Source organism: Fundulus heteroclitus, chromosome 19 (genome assembly GCF_011125445.2).
Source record: "Fundulus heteroclitus isolate FHET01 chromosome 19, MU-UCD_Fhet_4.1, whole genome shotgun sequence".
NCBI lineage: Eukaryota > Metazoa > Chordata > Actinopteri > Cyprinodontiformes > Fundulidae > Fundulus > Fundulus heteroclitus.
This window is the reverse complement of record NC_046379.1, coordinates 21,699,359-21,727,202: the sequence shown is the minus strand read 5'-3', so window position 1 is coordinate 21,727,202 and position 27,844 is coordinate 21,699,359. Positions and strand designations below refer to the sequence as shown.

The following is a 27,844-nucleotide window of genomic DNA, read 5'->3' as shown; positions in this document are numbered from 1 at the left end:
TTTAGAAGTCGGAAATCTCTACTGACCTGTTGCAGCTAAGTTTGTTTTCAGTTCTGTCATTTCAAGTACAGCGTCTGATGTTGAGATGATGTCTTTTCTGTCTACAACATCCTCTCGTTTTGCATGGCCTTGTAGTAGTGCTCCTGCTCGGCGTGGCTGCGAGAGGAAACGGAGGGCCGGCGGGGCAGGGTGGAGGAGCGGGACAGGGCCTGGCCGTGGCCGTCCATCAGCAGGTCGGGGTGGGGGGGAGGGGGAAGCATGCCGGAGTGGGACGGGTGAGGGGGCAGAGGCATGGAGGAGGAAGGGAAGAGGGGGCGGAGGCAGCGGAGAAGTAGACGGGTGAGGAGGTGGAGGCATCTGGTTTGATGAAGGGTGAGGGGGTGGGTGCATTTGGGAGGAAGGGTGGTGAGGAGGTGGGGGCATTTGTAAGGAGGACGGGTGAGGAGGTGGGGGCATTTGGGAGGAAGATGGGTGAGGGGGTGGGGGCATTTGGGAGGAAGATGGGTGAGGGGGTGGGGGCATATGAGGGGAGCTAGAATGAAGAGGAGGTGGAGGCATGGGACTAGAGCTTGAGTGTGGAGGCGGCGGTAACGGGGATGGGGACGACTGAGGGGGTGGTGGGGGTGGGAGAGGGGAGGATGACAGCTGAGGTGGAGGCGGCAGAGGTGAGGAGGCAGTGGGAAGGGGCGGCGGGGGCAACTCTGCCCCCACCTCCGCACTCCCGCTGGTCGTGGAAGAGCCCAGCGAGTCTGTTTTCACTGGCAGAGTCCGGTAATCCCGGTAGTGGCAAACATTGTCCTGCCGCTGCAGCGCTACTCGGTGCTTGTCGCCTGATGGGTCGGAGGTTATCATGTTACCACTGATGGTGTTTCTCCACTCCCATGGCTTGCCGTTGCTGGCCGACACACGCACCACCGGGTGGTGAGGGGCGTGAGCGTCAATGGTGACGATGCTCCCACTGCCGGCAGCGCTCCCCGGGTTGCTTCCAGTGCAGCTGTCTCGGTCAGAGGGAATGCGGTAGTACGGTGACTCAGAGCAGTTGGAGCCACCACCTGAGGAGGAGCCTCCTTCTGACGTCTTGGTCGATGAAGTGGTTCCTCCATGACCCTGCTGCTTCGACATGGCTATGACCTGCAGGGAGGAGCAACAGTCAAGAAATAGCAGATGGCAGCGACATGTTGAAAGTTTTTAATTTCTGCTGCAATTACAGCGCTAGTGAGAGAATCATTTAGCGAAACCCAATCAGGAAAATAGTTTCTGCAAGTGTTTGGCTTTGATTACTGACTGAATAAATTCAAGTTATTTAGTTTGTTCAGCGTTTTGGTAGCTGCTGAAACACCCCTCCTGCTCAAACTACACAGTAACTTGTAAAAGTACTACAAGACTCAATAGATTTCGTATGGCAGACCAACCAAGCAGCGCATAAATGTGAAATGGAACATGATTGATCACTTTCAAAATCTTTTGCTTATCAACCCTAATAAAAGTGTGGAGTGAATTTGCAACTTTGACATCTTGCATTAGATTCTGATTTGGATTTAGCTTTGGACTTTGACTAGGCCATGAACACCCTTCCATCTAAAGTTTTGGGTAATTCTCCTGCTGAAGAGGAAACTTGTCTAGCAGAACCTAACACATTTTCTTCCAGGATTCCACTCGTACACATAAAAGCCAAATAAAACATATTTAAATTTGTAGTTTTAATGTGACGAAATGGATAAAGATTTAAAGCATAAAAAAAGAAAGCCTCTGTACTTGCCACAACTGGATGTGTGCCTTTGGAAGACAGTAAAACATGCACAGAAATAGTTTTCTAAGCGTCTTCCTCACCTGAGTGACTCTTTGCTGGCTAGGAGGCTGGCTTGGCTGCGTGTTTGGAACCCGTGGAGTTGACACCGCAATGGGTCCTGGTCCAGGCTCTTTCACCCCTCCCCCCTCTGTGAGTGACAACCACTTGGCCCTTGTTTTGGCACTTTTGGGGGAGACGGGCGGTGGGCGCGATGCCTCCTCGGGGATGTGAACCAGTGGGGGAGCCACAGCCATCCTAGCTGTAGCTGGTGTGGCGGTCATGTTGCTGGCCTGCACTGTGGGATAAAGCGATGAAGGCATCCCGTTGTTCTCTCCTTCCCCGGCAGCCCCTCCTCTTTCGCCTCCTCTGTCCCTCTCATCCTCGCCCTCATCTTCATCCCTCGAGCTCTGACTGCGCAGCTCCAGCGAGCGCTGCTTCCACTCTGACACCAGCTGCCGCGACCTCTGGGGGTCAAAGGGCACGTGGAAGGTCATGTGGCGCTGCGTGACGACCGGCTCATCGGTGGGCGAGATGGGGCTGTTGCCGTTTGCCACTCTGGGTAAGGTGTTGCTGAAGGTTACCATGGTCTCCTTGCCCATGGGGCCGCGTGTTGCCAGGAGCTCCACATCAGCGCTAGCTCGTTTCAGGGAGGCCAGGGACGCCTTCTCTCTCCTCACCTTACTGCGGGCTCCAGATCCCAACGCGGCCCCCAGCTCCTCCCTGCTCTCAGACACCCTGGGAGTCTTCCTGTACAGGGAATCGTGGCCCCGCTGGCTCAACACTCTAAGTCCGTCCTTCTGATGGACCGATGTCAGCCGCTGCAAAGAGGGAGCATCTTCTTCTGATGCTTTGAAACTTCCCACAGCGTACACGGCCTAACAGAGATGGACACAGGGAGGAGAAAGAAATGAGACAGAGGCCCTCCAAAGCCCTCAAATAAAGAGCGTGAAAGCTTATTTCTTTAATCTTTTTGGAAGTTTTTCTATTAGTGAGAAGCGTGTACATGAATGGCTGTCTCTCCTTATTTTTTATTATGCCTGAGGTCAGTGTGAATCACCCGCTTTCCCCTGTTCTCACTCCTTTTAAACAGCAGAAATCTCTCCCCCTTTCAAAAGTGAGAAACTAGAGAAAAAGAGGAGAAGCGTGGAAATTGGTAACGACAAGTTTTCTTAAAATGAAGTGTGAAATTCTTTAGAGAATCTTTATCGGATTATTTAGTCTCTCTCATTTCTCCCCCTTAATAGAAAAAGCTATATATAGCATGTAAAAAAAACTGCTGAGAGGATAAAAAAAACATGAATGCCACACTGGGAGAGTGGAAGTGGTGTGAAAATTAGCACATGCTGTGATATTGTTAGAAGAAAAACGATACAACAATCAGAGCAATATATATACATAATACCCCCACCATGCTGCGTGCTGGCTGTATGACAGCAAGCTAAAGGATAAATTCCCATTTGTTTAAGTTGAAATTTTGTAGAAGTGGTAATTGCATCAAAATTATTGACATCTGCTTCCACCTGTCTTCCCCCAAAGTTATTTCAAGCAGTGCAGGAAATGCCCTCCATGCGCGTCAGTCATCGTCCCAGGCGCTCTTCTGTCAACTAACCAGATAGACTCCGATGCCAGCTCCTATGAGGTACCCCACGTAGACATCTATGGGGTGACTGCGGTGCTGTGTTATCTGAGTCAGGCCAGCGAGGCCCGCAGCCATGCAGAAAGCAAACACCAGCAGGGGCTTCAGCAGCTTAGTCGTGCTGTTGATGCTGGCATTGAAGTACATCTGTGGGGAGAGACATGCATAGATTGGTAAAAGACTGATAGTTTAGACACATAGAGACAAGGAGGAAGACCAAAAGGCAGAGTGGGCACAAGGACAGTGTCTTGTAAAATATTCATACCAGATGCATGTTTTTCACATTGGAGTCAAATGTTTTATATTTTTAAATCAGGATTTCATGTGAGAGACCAGCGCCACATAAATGGGAGGTGAAAGGAAAATGATACATAGTTTTCCATTTTTTACTAACAAAAACCTGATAGATGTGACACACCTTTGTGTCTGCCCCCCCCCCCTTTTACTCTGATTCCTCGTCAATAATCTGGGATGCCAGCTGCACAGAATGCCACAGCCTGCATTGGGCGGTAAAGGCAGCGCCGTGCATCATCAGGTTGGAGCTTCCTGGACAGAACACCCTGTACACTAGCACAGGGGTTCCCAAACTTATCAGCCTGCAACCATCAAAATAACATTGCCACAGTCTGGCCACCCCCTTGGGATGTGTTATTTTTTTTTCTTTTTAGAAATTACGAGAATAAAGTCATAAAATTGCGAGAATTTAGAAGTAATTTTATGAGAGCTCTGACAAACAACAACAAAAACAAACAACCCACGGCGTTCCCCCTGTGTTTATTCTCATATTCTTGTATACCGAATATTATAACTTTATTCTTGTTATTTCTAGAAAAAAAAAAGAAAAAGACAAAGTATTATGGCCATTGTGGATTAAATAAAATGCATCACTGGCCACAGAGAAGTAAATTTCCACAAAAAAATATAAAAAATTAGATTAATTTCATATTACTTGTGAGAAAAAACGTGGATGTTTTCTGATGCTGAATAGTCATACATTTTCTAAAATAAATAAATAAATAAAATAATAATAACAATTTCCTTGAAAAAAGGAATACATTTGCTATATTAAAACAAGTACATCTGACTGATTGTAAAGTCAGAAATTTGGATCATCATTTGCTTCCTCTTGTGCATCCTCTTGTCCTGACACCCACTTTGGGAACTCCTGCACTAGCAAACTTCAAAAGAAATCACATCTCATCCTTAAAGACACCACCACACCCTGGTCCCCTAACTTCTAGCAGAAGGTTCTGGACAATAAGAACAAAGACAAACGGACTGGGAAACAGTATCTATCCAAACGCTGTAGCCTCCATCCCCCCAATCACCCTGAAATACGAAAGAGAACTGTAACTCTGTCACTTTTGCACCAATGCTGCCATAAAGTTGAAGGAAGTCTTTAAAATATGTTCTTCTTTACATGTTTGTTCTCATCTTTTAAAGAGATGCCGAAAAATAGCTTCATTTATTCCTAAAATAGGGTTATCAGGGTTAATCTCTGAGTAAATCCAGCTGTTCTGAAGGCCTAAGTGGTTTGTTAAAGACTATTGGTGAACAAACAGCATCGTGAAGACCAAGGAACACAACGGAGAGGTCAGGGAGAAAGTCGTGGACAAGTTTACAGCAGGGTTAGATAATTAATGCTTTTAGCATCACACAGAGCACTGCTCATTCCATCATCTGAAACAAGATCTGAGTACGGCCCATCTTCAAGCCTACCATGACGCGGCCGTCAACCTAAACTGAAAACCAGCTAGGTATGGTGAGCATTAATTTGAAAAGACGCCAAGAGGCCCCTTGGCAACTCTACAGTAGAGCAGCTGCAGGGATACACAGCTCAGGTGGGAGAATCTGTTGACAAGATAACTATAAGACATGCACTGCAAAAAATGGCTGTTTGTGAAAAGGTAAATAGAAAACCATTTATGAAAGAAAGCTAAACACAGCCCTGTTTGCAGCTTACAACAAGCAATGTAGGAAAGAAGGTGCTCTGTGCTCAAAGTATTGACTCGCTGGAGCTGAATTGGCTGCGTTAACTACATAAAATTTTGTTTTGATGTGATAAAATAGGAAAAAAGTATATGAGGGGAGACTATAATGATTTAATGCGATCGTTGAAACACGGTTTATTAACAAGAGTTATCTGTTGCCTTCTGGTAAGGTTTAGCTAGCAAGAAATGGAACAGCGTGCTCAGAGTTGACCAATTTGACATGTTTTGACAGCAACAGAGTTGATGAGTGCGCAGGAAAGGAACGAAAAAAAAAAAAGTAGAGCCAAGAATACATTTTCTCTGCATTCACAATCCCAGCATGCCCACTGTATTTTGATTGCATAAAATAGAAGACAGCTGAGTGACAGAAAGGCAGGCTTTGCAAAAAAAAATAACCTTTTTAACAATCTTGTCCATGGGCTACTGAGCAGAAAAAAAATCCCTGCTCTTCGGTGAAGCAACAGGGAAGACCTGTCAGCAATGAGAAAATGTGCTTATATTCCATGTAGCTTTACTCAAAACCCCTCAAAATATGTTCCTGGTGTGTTCCTCCACCATTTGTTGAATATGTTATAATTTAGTAGAAAAGCTTTTTGAGAATTAATCAATTAAATAGACGCTAATAATCATGAGTGCATATATTATAAAACATGTTGCAGCTCTGGGAGGTAAAACAACTCTTCTTCTTTACTGTCCTCTAACAAATGTCAGTCGGAGCCTTTTTAGTTAGTTTTCACGAGGAGATACAGGAGCCAATGATGCAGCAGTCGTATAGCTACTGATGGTGAATTATCTGTGCGTGTGTGTTAGGGTGTTGCCATAATGAAAATCAACAATGCCACATTGCAGGGCAGCGCACAGACTGCTGCAATGATTGCTGACTAGCAGAAAAATAACATGCAAACCAATATTCAACCTAGATAAATGAAAACCAAAATCGGTTCTGGTTATTTTTAGGGACCTGCCAAGGCATCATCAGGAGGCAAAGCATGGCTGTCTCTCATCATGATCAGCCAGTTTGGAAGTAGGGGGGGGGGGGGGGGTTAAAACTGAAGTCAGAGGAACAGGGATATTCTTGAGCCACACCTGTCAGTCTGCCCGTGATTTGAGACTGGGACGGAGGTTCACCTTTCAGCAGGACAATGACCCAAAGCATACTGCTAAAGCCTGATAACTAGAGTGGTTTTTGTGATGGAATAACCTATTCAAAGTCCAAACCTCAATCCAATTCAGGATACATGAAGATTACTGTTCACACATAAAAAAACATCCAGTTTTGCCCTTAAGGAATGGGCAACGAAGCGGCAAACTCATAGAGACTGATCCAAAGTGGCTTACAGCTGTTTTTGCTGCAAAAGGTAGCTCTGTAAAGTACTGACAAGAGCTGATGTTTTCTGGTATTTTGTCCTGTTTGTTGTCTGCTTCACAATAATAAAATGAATACATCTTCCAAGCAGAAGGCATGTTCTGTAAAAGAAATGATGTAAACTCTCAATCAGTCTATTCTCTATTCCAGGTTGTGAGGCAAATAAAAACAACAAAACATGATAAACACCAAGGTGAGTGAGTACTTTGCTATACACTGTATATAAGATATGTTAAAATATCACGTCTGTCATCATTCCTGCCTATTTTGAAACAATAGTGAAATGTGTGACTGTACAACTGTATAACACCAGCAGCTTTCTGTCACACACAATGTGACGCCCTTTTTGCTGCTTATATTGATATTCAACAATTGTTCCTGGCAGAATGGCTGCTTATGACATTATTAACAATCTAACACCAAACAGCAAATTTGGGCTTTAAAAAAATAAATAAAAAAATCAGATATGAAGTTAGACATGGCTGGTATTTATTTTAGGGAACCTTGCAGAAAACACTACAATAATACCTACAATGAATACAATGAAACAGATTATAATTAGACAGTTAAATCTTCAACTTAGAGAAGATATTGCAAAATTTTTCATCAGTGACTGGCCATGAAATCTCTGAGTGCATTTCTAGAATTGTTGTGTGTGATTTAACAGACTTGAACAGTTTTTTACATTTGGGAAAAAGGTTTTAAATTCACAAAAACATTTAATGAGATTAAAAAGTCTAAATTTTTTACCGTTTCAAGAGATGACTGAACAAATGCATTTGTGGCTAAACACACGTAATGCCTTGTAGAGATGTAATATATCACTATGGAATCCATATATACATTTTTCACTAAATCCATGGAATGGATTTAGCAAAAACATCTAAATTTAAACCAATTTACCTTGGCATTTTCCCAGGGTTATAATTAAACATCCACCCACAGGCACATCATGCAAATAGCATCCTAGTAAAGTGAATTAAAAGAAGTGCTTACAGAGATGTATATAGCTGCGAAGCCTGACAGCGTAGCATGCTGGGATGGAAAGGTTTTCCTATAGGAAGAAAGCAATAATATTATGAGTGAAGAAATAAATTCAGAAAAAGGAAAAAAAAATTTACAACTTTTTTTCTACATTTGGCGACAATAAACTATAGGTGTTTATGTGTTTCTGGAAATGCGGCATACAAAAGTGGAGTAATATTGGTGAGGGGAAGTAAAAGGATTCAGGATTTTCAACACTGTTTGCAAATAACAATCTGAAAAGTGCGGTGTGCATTTGTATTCAGTCCCCTTTACTATGATACCCCTAAATAAAATCTAGTGCAACCAACTAACTTCAAAGGGCCTTCAGTTCAAAATAATCCGCCTTTGTGAAATCAAATCTCAGTATAAATCTTGTGGTTTTGTGAAGGTCTCAGAGGTTTCTTAGACAACTTAAGTAAACAAATGGCATCATGAAGATCGGGTAAGCAGAAAACATGTCAAGGTTAACATTTTAGCTAATAAAAGCAGGGTTAGTTTATCAAACAATAAATTGAGCTTTGAACATATTTTGGAGCTTTGTATACTGTCCAAAAATGAAGAGTATGGCACACTGACAAACCCACCAAGGCATGTCTCTCCACCTAAACCAGTGGTTCTGAAATGTTTTCTGTTGTGCCCCCCCCCCCACCTCTTTGAAGAATGAAATGTTTTCAGCCCCCCCCCCCCCCAATCCCAGCAAAATGGGTAAGAAATTAAACTTTTATCGTTCTGTTGTAATGCATTACAGCTGTCGTTCTGAAGATTCCCCAGAATCCCCTTTTTTAATTTATAACATATAAATGGGTTAATTTACAACATATAATAATGCTTTTTAACTATATAATATTAACAACAATATAAATGGCTTTTAGCCTGACTTCTACGTGTGGTCAAAACAAAGGATGAAACAAAAATATTCACAGCATGCAGACACAGCCCCTTTAACTACCTTTAACTAGCTATGAACGTCATGTGGCAAAAAATAATAGTACTGTAATAATATTAACGCTATTAATATTAAAGACAAACTTCAGTTACATTAAGTTTTGTACTTTTTCAGGAATTTATCAATAATATTCACCATACCACTGACTGCAGGTACAGACCAAACAACAGGGGGTGCTGTTTGGTCTGTACCAAGGCAAGGCAAGCCAAGGCAAATTTATTTGTATTGCACATTTCAGTACAAGCACAATGCAAAGTGCCTTACATGATTAAAATACATGGGGGAAAAAAACAAAAAAACAGAATAAAAGCAAGTAGGAATAAAATGCATAAACAAAAAAGAACATGGAAAATAAAAACTAAAAGCAAATATTTAAAACAGTTGGACTACAAAGTTGAACTAATGATGTTTCAGTAAAACAGTTTAACTAGAACAGTCGAAGGCAATCCTAAACAAATGTGTTTTTAATCTTGATTTAAAGGAACTCAGGATTTCTGGACTTTTACAGTTTTATGGAAGTTTGTTCCAGATAAGTGGAGCATAGGAACTAAATGCTGCATTGTTCAATGCTGTCCAGCAGGCTTGTGAGCTGCCGACCCTGATCCTTGAGTACATTTAGTAGATTCTTTTTGTGACAAAAAATGTAAAGTTGAAATGTATAACTGGTGGTGCGTAGATTTTGGAAGTAGAGAGAGGCGTGGCTTACCACATATCTTGTTTTGATCTACAGACAGTGCTCAACAGCCCACCTAGTGGTGAAATTTCACTTATTGCTCCTTCAAATCAAAGTGTGGTACCATGAGGTATATTAATGGGACTGAATTTGATCAAGGTGGTGCCAAAGCCCCTTATTTAAAATTAATTATCATAAACCATAAAAATCATACGATATGTCTCATAAAGATGAGTTTTACACAGGCTTGTCCATTTGAGCTTCTACCTCTCAATATGGTTTGTCTTGTCGCCCTTTCTCTGGCTACACAAGGTAATAATAATAATAATAATAATAATAATAATAATAATAATAATAATAATAATAATAATAATAAAACAATGACAACATACTATGCAAAACAACTATGTCTTTAGACTTTTTAAATAATCGCTCCTCTCTACAATAAAACCACTCACATGCACACTTGTAATACAGTTACCAGGATTATCCCCGTATCAGTGCTACTAAGCTGTGATCATTCCTGTGTACGGATCTAATACGCCTTTCATACCGACTCACTGGAGCTTGTTTGTCTGATCCCCTGCATATGAGCTGTACCTCTAAACAGCATCTGCAAAAACTGTGAAACCTTAATCCAGCATACCAATATGACAACGTTACATGCAGTTACTCGCTTAAAAAAAAAGAAAGAACATTTACATTTTTTATTTGGCTCTTTATGTCATATAATCCACATAAATGCAAATGAGCAAACTCAATGTATACACATACTTAGTAATGCCTAAATAGGACTGCATTAAATGAATACTTGCACATTTTAAATTCAGCCACTCTCCTTTTACCTTGCTGACATGATTGCGTATTGGTCTTTCCCCATGCAGATGTCCTGCGTGATGTAGGCGTTGTTGTCACATGACACTCCTGGAGCCGTGTAATTGGGCTGGCACACGGTGAGGAAGAAAGGGGTGTGGTAACCGGTAGCCAACTGGATGACATCTGTTACCAGGGCTGTTGCCAGGAGACCGAACACATGAACACCTGAGGGAGAGACAGAGAGGGAAGAGGCGATGGAGGTGAATGCAGCTTTGGTGAATCGACCAAAAGACGCCCGATGCCTCGCTCATGCAACGCCGTTCATTTCTGAGACACGTGCTGCAGTGGGAAAACCACAGTGAATACACAATAACCTGAAGTGACACCATGAGCTGTCAGTCTGGTGCATGTTTAAGATTTTACACACACACACACACAACAAAATGGGATGTTGAATTAATTCTTCTTTTGAGTTCAAAGCTCAAAGTTTGCCTCGGGTATTTCATTATCTCTAGCTTCTTAAGTCAGTTTCATTTTAAGTCACCCTTCATTTAACGTCAGTAATTATCTTATTTCTTTGCTTTGAAAAGTGAAATGAAGTTGGGACTCAAAAAAGGGAATTTTGGATCCCAGTAGACATTTCACTCCATCAATAATTAGGTTAACGGCAGCTTGACATATGCACTAAATCAAGTTGGAATAGATTGCAAATTGTCTTTCATCTAAACAGGATCAACCTTCTACGTCCAAGCACAAATAAACTGTCAACAATATTAGTTTAAATGCCCTTTAGCAGCATGCACGTCAACAACGTGCTTTCTATAGGTCTCAACAAGCTTCTTGTATAATTCTGGCTCAATATTTGACCCCGCTTCTTGAAAGGTTTCCTTTTTAATTGGTTGGTTTCCTTGTATGGATCTGGGCTTTGATCATGGTCCACAAAGTTTCAATAGTGTTGAGGTCAGGGGCGTTCCAGAACCTTAAGCTCATGCTGCGTTATCTGTTCTGAAACCAGTTTTCATAAGCATTTGGGATCAATGCTGGAGTATCCAGTTCTGTCCAACTAGCTGACCTTAACAGTCACCCTCAGATCAACAGAAATTAGTTAGGATTTCAGGAGCAACCCTGAAACCACTAAGCGCCCGGCTAGTATTTTACTAGACGATCCTGGCAGACTAGTCCAAAGTCACCGTTCAAAGTCAAGTGAGTTTAAAATCAACGTGGACTGAGAGTGCGCACAACGAGAGATAAGCCCCTGCTCCAAAATGGATACCCTTGAAGTGTAACTCACCCCAAAATCAACAATTTTTTAAAAGATAAACTGTATAAACTGGGCCTAAGAATTTTTTGCTATTTTCATGTGAACTTGTTTAGTTCTGCAATATTTGTCTTAAAACAGTCTTAGTGCTGCCCTCTTAGGGATGAACAGTGGCTATTGCAGTTGAATTTTCCATTTGGTTCAAACAGTACATGCTTTCATCATCAAAACCCCACATTTGGGGATAAAAGCATCTCGGTCAAACATCTCAGTCGTGGCGAGTCAGACTAGGGAGTTGGAACGGCGAACATTGAGAGCATGGATCAATAGTGTTTGTTACTGCTTGGAATGTTAGTCGATGTAAGCTAGCATCACTTTACCTCTCAGAAACTGCACCGATTGTGTTGAATTGATAAGGCTCAGCCCTGCTGGGTTCCAAAAAACCTATCTCAACCTGCGATGATGAAAGGGGTGAAAATCCTCCACCTTAAAAGACAGATCTGTGGCAAAACCACCAGATGTCGCCCCGGTCACAATTCATGTCACTTTCCCTCATCCTGAACACAGCCCCCATCCACCCCTGGTAAACCCCACACTCTGGTGGCATTTTTTAAACATTTGTCTGGGGGTGTTATGCTTTTATATCGGGTGAGTTACACTTTAAGCTCAGCTGAAATTAGCGGATAGCCAAATTGACAGAGAATGTGTTAGGGTCAGATGGGACAAAAGCTTTGCTACTGGGACACAATGATAAAAATAATATTTTGAGGGGTCAAGGCGAGGCTCTCAAACGTTCTGAAACTACATGATGGTGACAGGATCATGCTGCAGGTGGGCTTTGCTGAATGTTGCACTGAAAAACAAAATTTATGTAAAGACTTAGAATTATTAAACATGAACTCAAATCAAGAGCTAGCCAGTTGAAACTTGGGTCGTCATTCATTGGTGCACTGGACAGGGAGTCAGACACACATGGAGTCTGGCTTCGGACCAGATGAAGGAGACTAACCTCTTGTGGAATTGCTTTCTCAAGTACTGACCTCAACCCAATGCAAAATTTGTGGACCATGCTTAAAAGTTAGGTCCTTGTCAGTTCGTGTTGCATATGAACGTGTTCAAATCAACACATTCACAAGTATAGGTCACTTCTTTTGATGAAGTTGAACTAATGGTTGCATTTTTTTTATTGTAAACTTGAAGCGAGCAAAGCTTATCCTGGCATAATTCGATTGTGTTCAATTTGGAACTGACCGATAGGTCTTAATTCTGCTTTTTTTTTAAGAAGGCTAGGTTTTGGTAGCATTTGCAGAAGGGATCCTAAAAATTTGCACCCCAAGGCAAAAGCTTGATGACTGCTGTGTCTGTGTATAGAACGGGCATTGGCACTGTTCAGCCCTCATACATACATAGGCAACCTTTGTGGGAACCTGATATAGATTTTTCTGCAAAGCATCATGTTCTGAAGGGTCATGCTCAAACCATGAAAACCTATAGACAAAACCAGGGAGATTTTTATTTTTTTACATTTTGGTATTCGGCGGGAGTCTCCATGTAGGTTTGTAGCTATAACGGATGGACAGAGGAAGGGAGCTTAATTCATTTAAACTCTTCACTAAGTCCATCAAACAGGCAAGCAGCCAAAGCAACAGCACGTAGGTTGCTTTTGATTTACAGTAGTGAAAATGGTGTACCCTGACATGAACACCAACGGAATCACGATGTATAGAGAAACGTCAGCCTTGTAGTTGTTTAGAAGAGGAAATTACATTCAGATCCTAAACTGACTGCTTTTCATTCAATTATTTTTTATTATATTGCTTTCTGGCAACAAAAACACTACATTTGAATAACAGTAGCTGTTTTTTTTAACCATAACAAATTATATGTTTATGTGAAAAAAGAGAATGAGTGAGTATAAAATAAATCTAAATAAGCCTGCAAAAGCCAGGTTGCAAATGCACTATGACAATTAATATTGATCAATTACATTAAAACCATTATATATGCATATTTAAACTCTATTTCAGACAGAATAAGATTATTAAACAAAAACCAGTTCCTGCTGGACACCTTAATTTAGTTCCAAATGTATAGGTGATAATCTATGAGTAGGAATTAATTCATTTTAACCTGGCTGAACTAAGTCTAAAACTAGTTTTTGTTAAAGGTGGATTTACACAAGGCTGAAATCAAGCATTTTTAATAAGCTTCTGATAATAAGAGTGATCAAATGTCCAGCCAGAAGTAGGCCAAAAGCTTGGTGGTGGCTACAATAAGTCTTTGTGATGTTCAACTTGCTAAGTCACATTTAAGTATTAGCGGAAGTTTGTGGTAATATTTCATCCTGTATGCATAATTTTAATCTGTGTGGATGACAGAAAAGTCCCAAAAAATTCAAACTTGTGTGCCCGATTCTTGTTTAAAACTTCTAAACTGGTGGCAGGATGTACCAACGAAGCGCACGGTCCGGCGCAGGAAGGAGTTGAAGCTGCAACCTCCGGCGTTTATGCTGCCCTCCGACTTGGGACATGTCTTCAGTTTGGACTGCATGCAGTACATCACCGCCTCCCCCAACATAATCTACAGCCAGCAGTGGAGGAAAGAAAAAATAAAACAAGGTGTCACATAGGTATTTGAACTTTTTGTGATTAACATTTTGCAGAGAGAAACAGATAGGAAGACTAGAAGAGAACCCATAGGAATAAAAGGGTGGAAGTGCTATTCCTGTCAGGTACAGCTGTCTGTGGTTTTGATCTACTGTGGGAAGGTACAGTGGGGTGAAAGCAGAGGCAAGGTGCTATTGAACAGTGATCACTTCCAATCAGAGTGATAAATGAGTGCTGTTCATTTCTATGCTGCTGATGGATTAATGTTGTGTGTTTCTGTGTCTATCGATTTGGGAGAAGGGCGTAGAACAACAGATAATGTGTATGGGAAGTCTGGGTGTTTATTTATCAATCTTACCATTGATCTTGCATTAGAGAGGGCAAACTGAATTTGCTGTATATTTGCATTTGCCTACTTGTGTAATTTATGTATTTTTCTGCACTTCGCTGGAATTTGCATAGGGTCATTGAACCTCTGTGTCAGGACGCCATCGCTGTGATGCGTATTGGGGTGTGTGTGTTCAGTTAAGCAACATTTGTACGCCAGGAATCAATTGAATGTCTTTTAGGCACAAGTCCATGAGGTACATCTGCTCAACAAGCCCATTACTTTAGATTGCTGGTTTGGTGATGCAGCTGCAAATCAAAAGAACACTCAAACCAAAGCAGAATACAGTATGCGGTTTATTCATAGGCGATTAAGAAAATGATTGTAAATGAATTCTAAATTATGCTTAATATAAATTATACGTCATGCATATGTAAAGAGTAAAAGTGTACATTTACTTGCAAAGGACAATTAGAAACAAAACACTATCCTTCAAATTGCAAGGCCAAGCAAATGTCTGTGGTGCAGAAACTTAACTCTGCAACTGATGACAGACAGACGGACAGAGAGATAGATAGATAGATAGATAGATAGATAGATAGATAGATAGATAGATAGATAGATAGATAGATAGATAGATAGATAGATAGATAGATATTTACTGTATTGATCCCTGATAGGGGAAGTCAATCTGCATGATAGCATAGATAAAAACATGTAAAATAGGATACAAACATAAAATTGGATCAATAAATAAATAAATAAAAATAATAATAATAATACAAACGCAGTCATTCAAGAGCAATTAAACTGTCTAATGGCGGCCGGGACAAAATATCTTCTGTACCTCTCCGTTCTGCTTCTCACAGAGATCAGTTTCAAACTATGGCTGCTTTCCTGAGCAGCCATAGTGCTGTGCAATGGATGGCTCCTATTAGCCCTTATGGACTTCATCATTGCCCTAGTCCTTTTCTCCACCAGTTCCTCCATAGAGACTTCCTCCCTCCCCATCACTGCTGCACACCTGCTGATGAACTTGTCTATTCTGCTCCTGTCCCTACTAGTAATACTATTTCCCCGGCAGAAAACTGCAAACAGAACAGCGCTGGCCACAACATAATATACATAATGATATATATAATTTATGGTGAAACGTAGCAGTGGCAGCATCATCCTGTGAGATTGCTTTTTTTTCTGCAGGGGCAAAGAAGCCCATCATTATCCATTTTTTTTCCAACTTCACAAATATAACACAAAGCACTATATGATAAAAGTAGTGAGACAGACTTACGGAAGCCGCTGGACCGGCGAACGCCAAACTCAGCAGCATCAACAGAGGGATGAGTTCATCTCCAGCCTCTACGTAGGGCATGGAGAGGTCGCGGTCATAGCAACGAAAGCCCACCATCGCCGGGGAAAGGACATCTGTCAACTCCAGGAAGTACAGGGACACCAAGGATGACAGGACAATGGGCAGCTGCACAGGAATGCATCGACAGACATATTAATTCCCAACACTCAAAGCCATTGGTAAAGCAAAGATTGACAAGCATTTTAATTACTTTTGGAGAGTAGATGAAACTATCTAATGTTTCACATTAACTTCTTCTACAACTGCATGCACACTGTCATACATACAATAGGCATGCAGTATACAAGCTTTAAAACGTATATGTAAGCTCAGAAAATGAATGTTGACATTTTGTCAAAAATATGTAAAGGTGACAATTATGATAAAAATGGGAGAACTGTTACATGTCAGCAGTGTTTTTTTTTTAATATCCCCATTGATCCATACCTCCACAAAATAAAAACATGGCAGCAGAGTCATGCTGTCTTTGGGTGGTTTCTTCTTGGCTTTGGTTTTGGGAGACGTCATCTTGGGGTGGGACCAGTCGCAGCCTATTGGGATAACATTACAAACAGATATCAGCTTGAATGTCCAGAGAACTTTGAGTTATTTCTTAATCATCGGAATTTTCCGTAAATGCCAAACATATGTTGGCATTTTTTCCAGGTTCTTCCTTTAAAGTGAGAAACTGGTTCAAACAGGTTTCAAAGGCAGGACATGCCTTAAAAGTTTCCTATAACACTGACTCAAATGCACAAGTTTTAAGAAGGTGACTTTGTATTGTGCATTCAATTATAAGGGTGAGTAGTAACGCAGAGCTGTAATTGTTTTTGAAGGACCATTTAGCAAGACCCTGGCACATTCAATGAAAAAAACTGTTATCTATCGGTACTGCCAATAACCTCATCCAACTATGAATACGCTGGAGTGCAGAGGTTTTTAGAGGCTGTGAGGTGCCACTGTGGGTGTGGGTGTGTGTGTATTCATACACACCACTCAAAAGCTTTGGGTCATTTAGAAATGTCCTCATATGTTTACTAAAATAAACATTAAAAGGGGACTTGTCACGCTAAATCAACTTTTTAAGCCCATAAATACTTTTTATTGTGTACTTGGAGTATCTAGGAATGCAGTAAATTTGAATGTAGTCTTTCCACTTATAGTTATAGTTATCTTGATATTCTGTTTGGGTCATATATTTTTAATCTTTTCTTTTTGTACTGTTGGTTTTAACTCTTACATAAACCACAGTGCTACAAACTGTGTCCCTTCTCTTCTGTTAATGCTATAATTTAAAGGTTATAATTTGTATTTCTATAATTTAATAACACAATATTTGTACTTTGACAATGCTCTCACCAAGAACCAAAACGATGAGCACCCAGGCAGACTGGTTTGATTTACTTGTGATCTGGTATGTATCTAGACCAGTGATGGGTAAATGTTTCTGATTGCAAGGAACTGGTAAGCCCAGACCAACATCAGCATATAGTGTGCTGTCTTCAGTAATCTTTAGGCAAACAGAAGGCCTCTGAGAAAGGAAACTGCTAACGGCACAAATGGAAAGTTAAACAGAGTTAAATATTCACAGTTCTCCCTGCAGCTCCCTATTCCTCTCAATACCTTCTCATCCTGCTGACTTATTTCTTTCCATCTCCATCAATCGTACCCTCCCTTCCTCACACGTCTCCTTGCCCCATTTTTATGTCATAACACTACTTCTCATTCATTTACCATCTGCTCCACATTGATTTCACCTGATTCCTTCCTGTCTGATTCCCTTTAGTCAAAACCTTTCACCTGGCTTCTTTTCCTTCTCAGTACTAGCTCTCTTCCTGTTTATCCTTTCTCACCCATTAGCAAAGTCTAATGTGTGCAAGATATAATTTTTGGGTCAGTGCTGTGCTAAAGTTTTCATCACTCTAGAACCTTTCCGAAGTTTTACACATAACAAAAACGTTTCATGTGCTTTACTGTGATTTAATATTTATTTATTATTATTATTATCTACCTTTTAAGTGTTGTCACAGATTCTCAGTTAAATTTAGATAGATTTTTGGCCTTTGATTAGGTGACTCCAACACTTGGTTTAATCTAAAACATTCCACTATAGCTTTGGCTGTGTGTTTAGTGCGTCTTCCCTCTGCCCCAGACTCAATCAAAATAATTTCTGCAATCCTTTTAGTAGTAGTGTTTCTCCTTGGTCTTTGTGAAGCTTTTTGCACACTAATGTTCTTTAACAAGCCTGTGAGGTTTTCACAAAGCAGCCGTATTCCTGCAAAGACCAGACACAGGTGGACTCTGTATACTAATAAGGTGTGTTTTTAAAAGAAGTTTGTTACAGAGCATTTTAGGGGGTTGAATGCGAGCCACAGTTTTCATTTAAGTTTTTTGTTTTAAATTTCCTTCCACAATTAAAGATTGCTTTGTGTTGGTCTGTCACGCAAAATCCAAACAAAATACATAAGGTTTGTGGTTGTAATGCGACAACATGTGGAAGTATGAATATTCTTACAAGGCGCAATAAGCCCTCCATATAAATTGGAAAGAGTGCAGACAATTTAGAATGGGTTTAAGTGAAGTATTGTGATACAAATAGGGTTGTAAAGTTATTTTAGGACACATTTAAAGCAGGTTGGACAAATGGTTATCTAATATCTTTATCAGGTTCTACATAAATTTACATTCTTGTGAGGCTATCTAGTTATCTGTGACCTGGTATCTGTTTTTCTGCACTTTTTATGGGTTTTCTCTTTCTACTTTACTCACTCTGATCATTAAAAAAACACAAATGTTCTGCTTTTTCTTCTTTTCTTCATCATTCCACCTTTCCATGTTGGTTATTTTAGGGTAAAACTGTTATTATAGCCTTGGCTTATGACTCCATATATTTGTATTAATCTATTTTGCACAGCAGCTGTCCAAGTCATGGTTGACTTTGTTCAGTCTGAGGCAGGGAGAGGCTCCAAGAAGTCAGACTGTCGTGAAGACCATTGCTGGACAGCAAGATGGTTAAAAGGCCAACGTTTACTTGTTTTTGTTAGAACCAGACCCCCTTCTGGGACACGTGTCCTGTTCTGTAACCTCCTCTTGTTCTTGCAATAATTCAACAAATTCTAACTTGGATAAAGATCACCAATTTTTTTCTTAATACTTTAGGAAATACAATTTTTTTACCACATTATTCTTCATCTCTCTACATTCAGCTATGCTTTACAGCCACTATTGTTTAGTTTTCTGTTTCCGTCACTGTTTCTTTGCTAGATAAGAGATCCTGATCCTGAGGCATTGTGATGCGCACAGAATCAAAGACGTCTACAATCTAATTTCCATGACCCCTGAAAATGTGTTGGAGGAGAGAGAGAGAACAGGACAGAGATAAGTACACATCAAAGAAAAGACTGTGATTTAAAAAAAACTCATGTGTGCTTATGTGTGTACGTCTTTTGACATTTGGAGGTTAGGGAGAAGTACAAAAAAACGGACTGGAAATAGAAACAGGGAGGATGCAGTGATGGAAGAGATTCCAGTCTGGCTGAAAGGAGCTTAACAAAATGCAGAGGCCTTGGGTCTCACTCTCACAACCGCTTGGTCTCAGTGACCTACTCCAGTCAGCATTTAAACCTCATTCTAACACACAACACACACACACACACACACACACACACACACACACACACACACACACACACACACACACACACACACACACACACACACACACACACATACACACGCACACAAATTCATTAAGTTTCATTTATCCACGCGAACAACATGAATGCTGTCTTTCTATTTGCAGTAAGGACCACATGTTGACCCCCATTGATTTTCAGTCATTTTCAACCCTTTCTGTGCCCTAAACTTTGCAATACTCCTATACCTAACCATTATCCGTGCATAGCTAACCCTAACCTTAACCTAAACTCAATGCACAACTCAATCATAAACATTACCATAAGCAAAATACAAAGTGAGGACCAGCAAAATGTCCTTGCTTTGGTGCAAAGAAGGTCCTCAATTTGATGGTGAAATCGGAATTTGGTCCTCACTCTCATACCTAAACAAGAGCGTGCACACACACACACACACACACACAGACTGAGCTCCGGGCCCAGAGAAAGGGGGTCGTTTATCTATCACACCAGCATTCGTCCTCTGGGACACATCACATGAGTAAGTGGCTGCAGTCTGCTGTGTAGCCGGACCTGATGTACACTCATGCTTGCAAACATCATGAAAGTGTTTGGATAAGCCTATACTGTAAGCAGTCTGTGTGCATTGTGCCTGTCCATGGGTGAATGATGTGAGTAAGGTGGTGGTGGCGAAAAACAATGTTGATGTGGTCTGGCAACGCCCAAGAGGCCAAGATGCAGTGAGCGCCAGCATGAAGTTTAGGAAGCTACATGGAGACTTTAGCATTCAGAAACATATGAAGGACATTCAAAATGAAAAAAAATAACCTGATAAAAAATGTCTTGAGCCACAGGAAAGGATGTTAACTGAAAACTTCACATCTGTTTAGTAGGGGGTGATGCAAACTGATATCAGTTTCAGACTGGAGACTGCTGTTGGGTCAGATATTGGGTTGAGGTTACCAAACCAGACAGTACGATCCTGTTTTGCTGGATGTCCTATTTTGACTGATTTTATTCTGGACATTTAAGCTGCCAGCTGAACAATTGTTGCACACTAAAATACCAATTTCATTCATTGCCAAAAAAATAGTGTTTCAAAGGCATCAACTGATAGATGTTTTTAGAATTGGCAGCTTATTCAAGTATCAAACATACGGGAAGGCTGTGAAAGCTTCCTGTCAGTAGACAGTCAGCTGCTGTGGCGTGAATACTCTACAGCTCTACAGCTGCATCATGCTGTTTAGAGATCTTTGCATTTTGAAAAAGAGAGAATACCAAATGCATGTGTTTTGATGCAAACATTCACAGGAATGAAAGGTACTGCAAACTGTTACAGTAACAATGACTGAGGAGAAAACACTAGGGCGCTACTGAGAGCAACAAGGAGAAACTGTACTACTAATTAGATTGCAGAAATAGTTTCATTTCATCACATTTTCTAACCTTTAACCTAAAATAAAATAACCATAAAATATAAAAAATATTTACAATCTTGACATTATATGGAGACGCTGTGCTAACAATGCTATTGGTGCTAACACTCAATAAAAGTTGTTGAAATGAGTTTTAACAAATGTCTCCATCATATGTCCCCTGGCTTTGTTTGACTAAAACAGGAAACCACCATCTTATGACTTTATTAATATTTTAGGCTGCACAGTGGTACAAATGGTAACACTGTCAACTTTATTTATACGCCTAAACTAAACAGCTGACCACAGTGCTGAACAGACATCCTCTACAAGCATCAAATACAAGAAAACACATAAAAGACGTAAAAAAAAACCCCACAACTTAAACAAATATAATAAGCTTGCTCGTGCTGGGTCGAAAGCCGATGAAAAAAGGTGTGTTTTTAGAGCAGATTAAAAAATGGACAGCGATAAGGCCTTTCTGATGGTAATAAATCCCAAAGCCTTGGAACAGCCACAGAAAAAGCTCTGAGGTCCTGGGGTCGAATCCCGGCCTGGGGTCTTTTTCTATGGAGTCTGCAGGTTTTCCATGCACATACGTGGGTTCTGTCCTCAGGTATGAGTGCATGGTTGCCTGGTCTGATGGACTGGGCACGCTGCCTCTTGCCAAATCAAACAGGCACCAGCCTCTGCTTCAATGAAAAGTGGGCCTGGATGATGGATATTTGATGAAGTTTAGTGTTACATCAAAAATTGTTTTTAATCAGAATTTGTCAATGGTTTGGGGCGACAGTGATGCAGGAGTTGGGGAGTTCGTTCTCTCCGACCGCCTCGGTCGTTGTGTCCTTGGGTGAGACGCTTCACCCGAATGTCTTGCTTGCAGTGGTCATAGGGCCCCGTGGCGCCGATGTACGGCAGCCTCGCCTGTCAGCCTGCCCCAGGGCAGCTGTGGCTACTAACAGCTCACCACCGCAGGGAGTGAATGCGTGAATGACTGACTGTAGTTTAAAGCGCTTTGGGGTCATTGGACTACTTAAAGTGCTACACAAGTAAAAACCATTTATAATTTTTAAACACTGAAAAAGAATGTAAGCAGTCTTTTTTTTCTCTGGGAAGAATATCTCCCAGAGATATTCACACAACTCCATGTACTCTGATCAGGGGCTTATCAGTCCACAGTGTAGGTGGCTGCAAGCTCCAGTTTATTGCTTAGAGTTACAGAATGAGCGCTGCCATTCTAATATTTTCTTTCTTTTTAATGACATCATCAAATATAATCATGAAGAAATCATCCAAAAATCCAGATGTACAGCCATATAGGAGGCACTGCCAGTAATTAATAAAGCTTTTTTTTTTTTGCTAAAACACTGATGTTGATCTAAATACTCTTAGATGTTTTGGTGGGGAAAAAAAATCTCATAGAAGCAGCAGAATAGTAGAAACATACTAGTCTATTTAGGGAAAAAGGGAGCAGCGGTGGGTTATGACAAACTACATTTAATAGGGAACGTTTACTCGGAGCTCCTGGGCGGAATGACGTATCCAGTAAATGATTTGCTCCTCGTGTTAAATGGTTACAACTCACAGGAACTGAAGTCCGCTGATGAGGCGGAAGCTAAAACAAAAATAAATAAATCTGAAATGCAATGTACACTCAACAAGAAATAAATGCACCACTTTTCCTTCCATTTTTTATGAGATGAACTCACAGATCTAAAACTTTTTCCATACAAACAATATCACCATTTCCCTCAAATGTTGTTCACAAACCAGTCTAAATCTGTGATTGTGAGCACTTCTCCTTTGCTGAGATAATCCATCCCACCTCACAGGTGTGCCATATCAAGAAGCTGATTAAACCATGATTAGTGCACAGGTGTGCCTTAGACTGCCCACAATAAAAGGCCATTCTGAAAGATGGAAAAAGTTTTAGATCTTTGATTTCATCTCATAAAAAATGGGAGCAAAACCAAAAGTGTTGTATTTATATTTTTGTTGAGTGTAAAAACATGTGTTGAGCTTGCCATAAAAAAACTAATTGGTGCACACAAGAACTGCACACACAAATGACTAATGTACAAAAGGTATGCACTTGAATAAAATGAATACAATATTAATGAACAAAACCCCCCTGAAACAAAATATATAATGGATCACCCAAAGACACTGCTCAGATTCTTTCAGTGCAGCTTAGTTAGCCACAGGCGTCTCCTCTCCTCCAACAGCTTCTGGTATTCTTCTTCTTAATTCATGGATCTTTTTTTCCGGCGTTATTTGTTGGGCCTGCATGACAGGCTGAAACGTTCGTTTGTTTGTTTGCATTTTCTGTTCCACTTATATGGCCGCACCCCGTTTTATTGAGTCGTGTTAAAACGCTCAATAGTGTGCTTGCTCGTAATTAAACAAAATTCACCTGAACACAGGAAAATGTGCCTACTGTGAAAAGCAGACGGCACACCGGGATCTATGGTTGCTATAGCTTTGCCTGTCAGTATTGTCCCTATACTAACCCTAACCAAACTAGCATACTTTAAATTCTTGATAAATCTTGGTGTGCGTTCAGGCAGACTACAACCTTTTGGAACTTCGGATCGTTTTCATTCACTTTCTCAGATTTCCAAAGAGGTTTATGCCGTGTTATAACACAGCAGTGGGCCTGCAAAAAGAGAAATAAGTGATGAAGCTGGCTCTTGTGGCATCACGCTGCAATGGCTCTGTTCTACTTTAATGAATGTGACCTTTTAACTGAGCAAACATCTGATACAACTCAATTATCTGATATTACCTTCAAAAAGACAGAAGGTTCATAAGAGATCATTTTTATGCAATATCTGGAAAAAAAACATTAGAAATTAAGTCAAACTCCTCCAGTTTGGATCACAATTTTTTTTTTACCAATTTCAATGTAAAACTGAGGGACATAAACAACCCCGAGATATCAGCTTTCAAACTGCTCTAGCTGTCCTAATATGCGGCCTACACACATGATCTTGGCATTATACAAAATTGTATTGCTCTTTTGGATGGAAACATTATCAGACATAATGAGGTTGTCAGGTATTTTCTTTGAATAGGTAAATGCAGATTCATTCAACACAAATGTTACTTATTTTGTATTTCAGGTCATGAATTATTTCACCTTTGCATTAGATATCAGCTACTCTAACCCATTTTTAAACCTTAAACCTAACCCAAATCTATAACCCAACCCAGTTGAGTTAAATCAAATCCGTCTGGATCGGCACATATTTGACCTGGGACTGGACTAGCAAAATAACCCAGATGAGGCTCTTTTTAAACACATCGGTTCTTTTGTACAGTGAGACAAACAACAGATCAGGTGCTCTTTTAGGGTCTTTCAGAAGACAATAGATCCCCTTGAGGGATGTGTGCGTGCTATTACAAATCAATACAGAGTTGTTTTCAGTGATCACCTTTATCCTTTGATGAAGCATTTATTTCCCAATGGGAGCGATGACCTCTGAGATGAATGTTCCCATCCTTCGGGACGGTAAATGTTTTAATGAGCATGAGAATGTTATTAGTCACATGCTATTGCCATCAACATCACTAGATCTGAACTAAACTGACCACCAATGAAAGACCTTTTGCCAGCATGTCATGTAGCGCTCCCCCCTCCTTTATCATTGGAGAACATCAATGAAGGGAAGGATGCTGTTCAAGCTCTCCACACTTAAATAATCCCTTTGAAGCCAGTTTACTATTTCAATAGATTTAGTAAATAATGACTAACATCAAAAACTGAGGATCTGTCTTTTTGTGTGTGTCTTTAAATATAGCAAGCAGTTACATCTTAGCATTGCACAGCGTGATAGCACGAAAACAGTTCATAAAAGCTCCAGACTTACAGAAAAGGTAAGGTGGCAAGTTTCAAGCAGGCGTACCGGTTTCTGGAAGGACATCACCTTATTTATGTACTGCTAATGAAAATTAATAGTGTTTAACAGTCCCCCTTAGTTCCGGTGGAAAGCATGATTGATTATTTGCTTTTACTTAGGCATAGAAGATTAAATAAATTCTTCCCACTTTTCCATCCCATGGCTGTCTTTGGTTTGTTACAGTTTCAAATAAAACAGGCAAATTGTTCTTTACTCTAAATATGAAGAAAATGTATTGGCCTTTGTTCAGTCAGCTGACCGGCACTGTCCAGCAAAAAGTGGAGCATCATGAAAGGCAGTGCTGGACAGTCCTAGGAGATGACTTATACATACATCTCAGTAAACAGACTTAGAACCCCATGAAAGGTATCATTGGATATTTTAAATGACTGGGAAAAAAATCTTAAAATTTGTTAAATAATGATATTGTTTAAATAATGATAATGGTCTACATCTGGGAATGCTCAAAACATAACTAAATGATCATGATTGTAGCCAATACACAAAACTTTTATTGGCATAAAACAAAAAGAAACTCAAATGGGAACAATTCTTAGATGTGAGACGTTTTATGTTTTTAATTTTAAGTAGTGATAAGAAATAATCTCAGATTGATCCCACAATAGCCCTGCGATAGACTGGCGACCTGTCCAGGGTGTACTCCGACTCTCGCCCACTGACAGCTGGAGGTAGGCACCAGCAACCCTATATATTATAAGCATGGATTGTAGTATTTCATAGCATGATAGAAGATATTGGGTGTTTGGGTTCAGATTTGTGAGAGAAAATGGATTTACTCTGGACAAAGTATGTAAAGCTATGTGCAATTAAGCCACTCTAATTTGCATGGTACCATTACATTTTTATTTGCATATTATTTACAGTTAACCTGACTGTACATCTACATGTTAGAAAACCTTATCAACTGTTAGATGAGACCACAGTAGTATAACTCATTCATAGAAAGGATGAATCAGTGAACAGGGAAGTGTCACACAACAAAGGGGCTGGTGGAGAGACAGGTGCAGTATGGCAGACGAGAGCTTCCTTGCAGACGATAGTGAGGGGAGCTCTCTCTGGGGTTTCCTGGTCTTTTGTCCAGGTGTTTCTGAGCTGCTACATAACCATCCAAGACTCCTCACACCCTCACTGTGAACCTTATGAACTGCTGCCATCTCACAAGCTGTACCACAGTATTAAAAGAACCACCAGACTGGTAAACAGCTTTGATCCCTGAAACTGGTAACATGCTGAATTGTTGTCTGATTCATCTTTTCGCTAGTTAATCATTGTTTTGGATCCTAAAGAAACACTGTCTCATATTGTTGTGTACCATTAGTAGTACACAGACATGATAAACAAGTGGTGCTGTTTGATATCCTGTTGTATTCTAACCTAATCATAATGGAATTCTGTGCATTTCATCACATTCTGCTCTATTCAGCAGTTTAAAGGGATAATTAACCAGAGTGATAGCTAAGGTTCTAGCTCTTGGAGGGCTTGATCTGTGAATTGATTCAATTGACGAATATATTTGTTATTGATTTAACATGTGCTAAAGATCATTAGAGAGCAAAAAGCATCACGAATACCAAGGAACACAGCAGATAGGTTAGGGACAAAGTCTTGGCGAGGTTCGGGGAAAAGAAATATCCCAAGCTTTGAACCTCTTATTGAGCACCGTTCAAGTCCTCATCCAAAAGTACATCTACACCTACATTTGGCAGATTTGCAAGCACAGCACATCACCCTGAACATACAATAAAACATGGTGGTGGCAGCGTCATGCAGAAAGAAAATTCTATCTTGGACAGGCAAATCCAGGATTAAAAAAAAAATAATACTGTTAGAGGCTGCAAAATAATTGAGAAGGTGGTTTCGCCTTCTTATGGGACAATGAGCCTAAACATAAAGCCAGAGCTGCAATGGAATGCTTTATTTTGCAAGAGAGATTATGCTAAAATGTGACCCTTTTCTGTCCAGTTCACAATTATACACCGCTTTATGTTTGTCAAACACATAACATCTCAATAAAATACACTGAAACCTGTGCTTGTCATGTAAAAAAATAAGTGAAAAAAGTTTAAGTGAAATGCATCTGAAATGCACCGTTAACTCCCACAGGGACCTACAGGGGCCTTATAGGTGTCCTGTGGAGGAGGGAACACCCAACTTAATTCACCTCCTGAGGAGAAAAAAATGCTGAAACATCATGCTTTTTTTTTTATCTAGATCCAGCATGTATAGGAAACACGCAGGATGGTCATGATGACCGCATCCTTTCGGGATAAATATGTTCAGTTTGCTTTGATAGCTGTAGATTTTTTATTTTTTTTAATCAATCACTATTTAAATAGGAGCATTTCACGGCTACGCCTCCACCAGCAGACACGCGCAAACTGCCTCAGATCATCAGTGACAGGAACGTGAAAGCCATGTGCTGATTGTCCGCCTCTCACCTCCTTGCGCTGGGGAGGAGAGAGGCAGCCTCCCTGTGCGGAGAGGGGGTGGGCGGAAGGCTTTACTCACCTCTGTCCCGGGGGCTCCGTGAATTCACCGAGTCCCGTCGCCCCCTTCCCCCCCGGCGTGGTCGCGCGTGCTGCTCCAGTTTTGCCGTGGCTCCGTCCCCGTTAATCCATCCTCCAGCTTCCCTCGAGTCCCCCCGAAATTCCAAATACTCCGCCGGGATACGGGGTGCGAGGCTATTCTGGGATCACGGAAGAAGGAGACGGAGGGTGGGAGGGGGGGTGCCGGGGTGTTCTGCCACAGGATGAGCAGGGATGAGGCGAGGAGAGGAGGGATGCTGATGGTGGAAAAGTCCAATTTTGCCGCACTTGCTGGTAACAGGCTCCTCTTCCTATCTGGGTCCAGGCTATAGAGAAGTGAGATTCACATGCGCCCACCCGGTCCTCTTTTATTCTCACCTGCAGGTTTCCATACATCCAACATAATCTGTTGCTGACCAATAACATGCATCCATGTTATGAAAAAACAAATAAATAGAAATATATTTAAAAAAAGGGGATTTATAAGCTCAGCAACCGTCACCGGGTCTCTCAGCATGCACACATAAACACACACAAAGGGGTTGAGGAGGGGTGTGTGTGTG

The 27,844-nt window shown here is 40.8% G+C and overlaps 1 protein-coding gene across 1 annotated transcript; it reads right to left on the bottom strand.

The window, feature by feature from the left end:
- On the bottom strand, positions 1 to 27,844 carry plppr3a (phospholipid phosphatase related 3a). Its single transcript, XM_036150423.1, is given in 10 exon segments — positions 1 to 305; positions 307 to 1,131; positions 1,831 to 2,664; positions 3,399 to 3,572; positions 7,779 to 7,836; positions 10,273 to 10,468; positions 13,952 to 14,081; positions 15,727 to 15,912; positions 16,234 to 16,337; positions 27,265 to 27,844. Coding segments are annotated over 9 exon segments (2,688 nt in total). The 5' UTR covers positions 16,315 to 16,337; positions 27,265 to 27,844; the 3' UTR covers positions 1 to 101.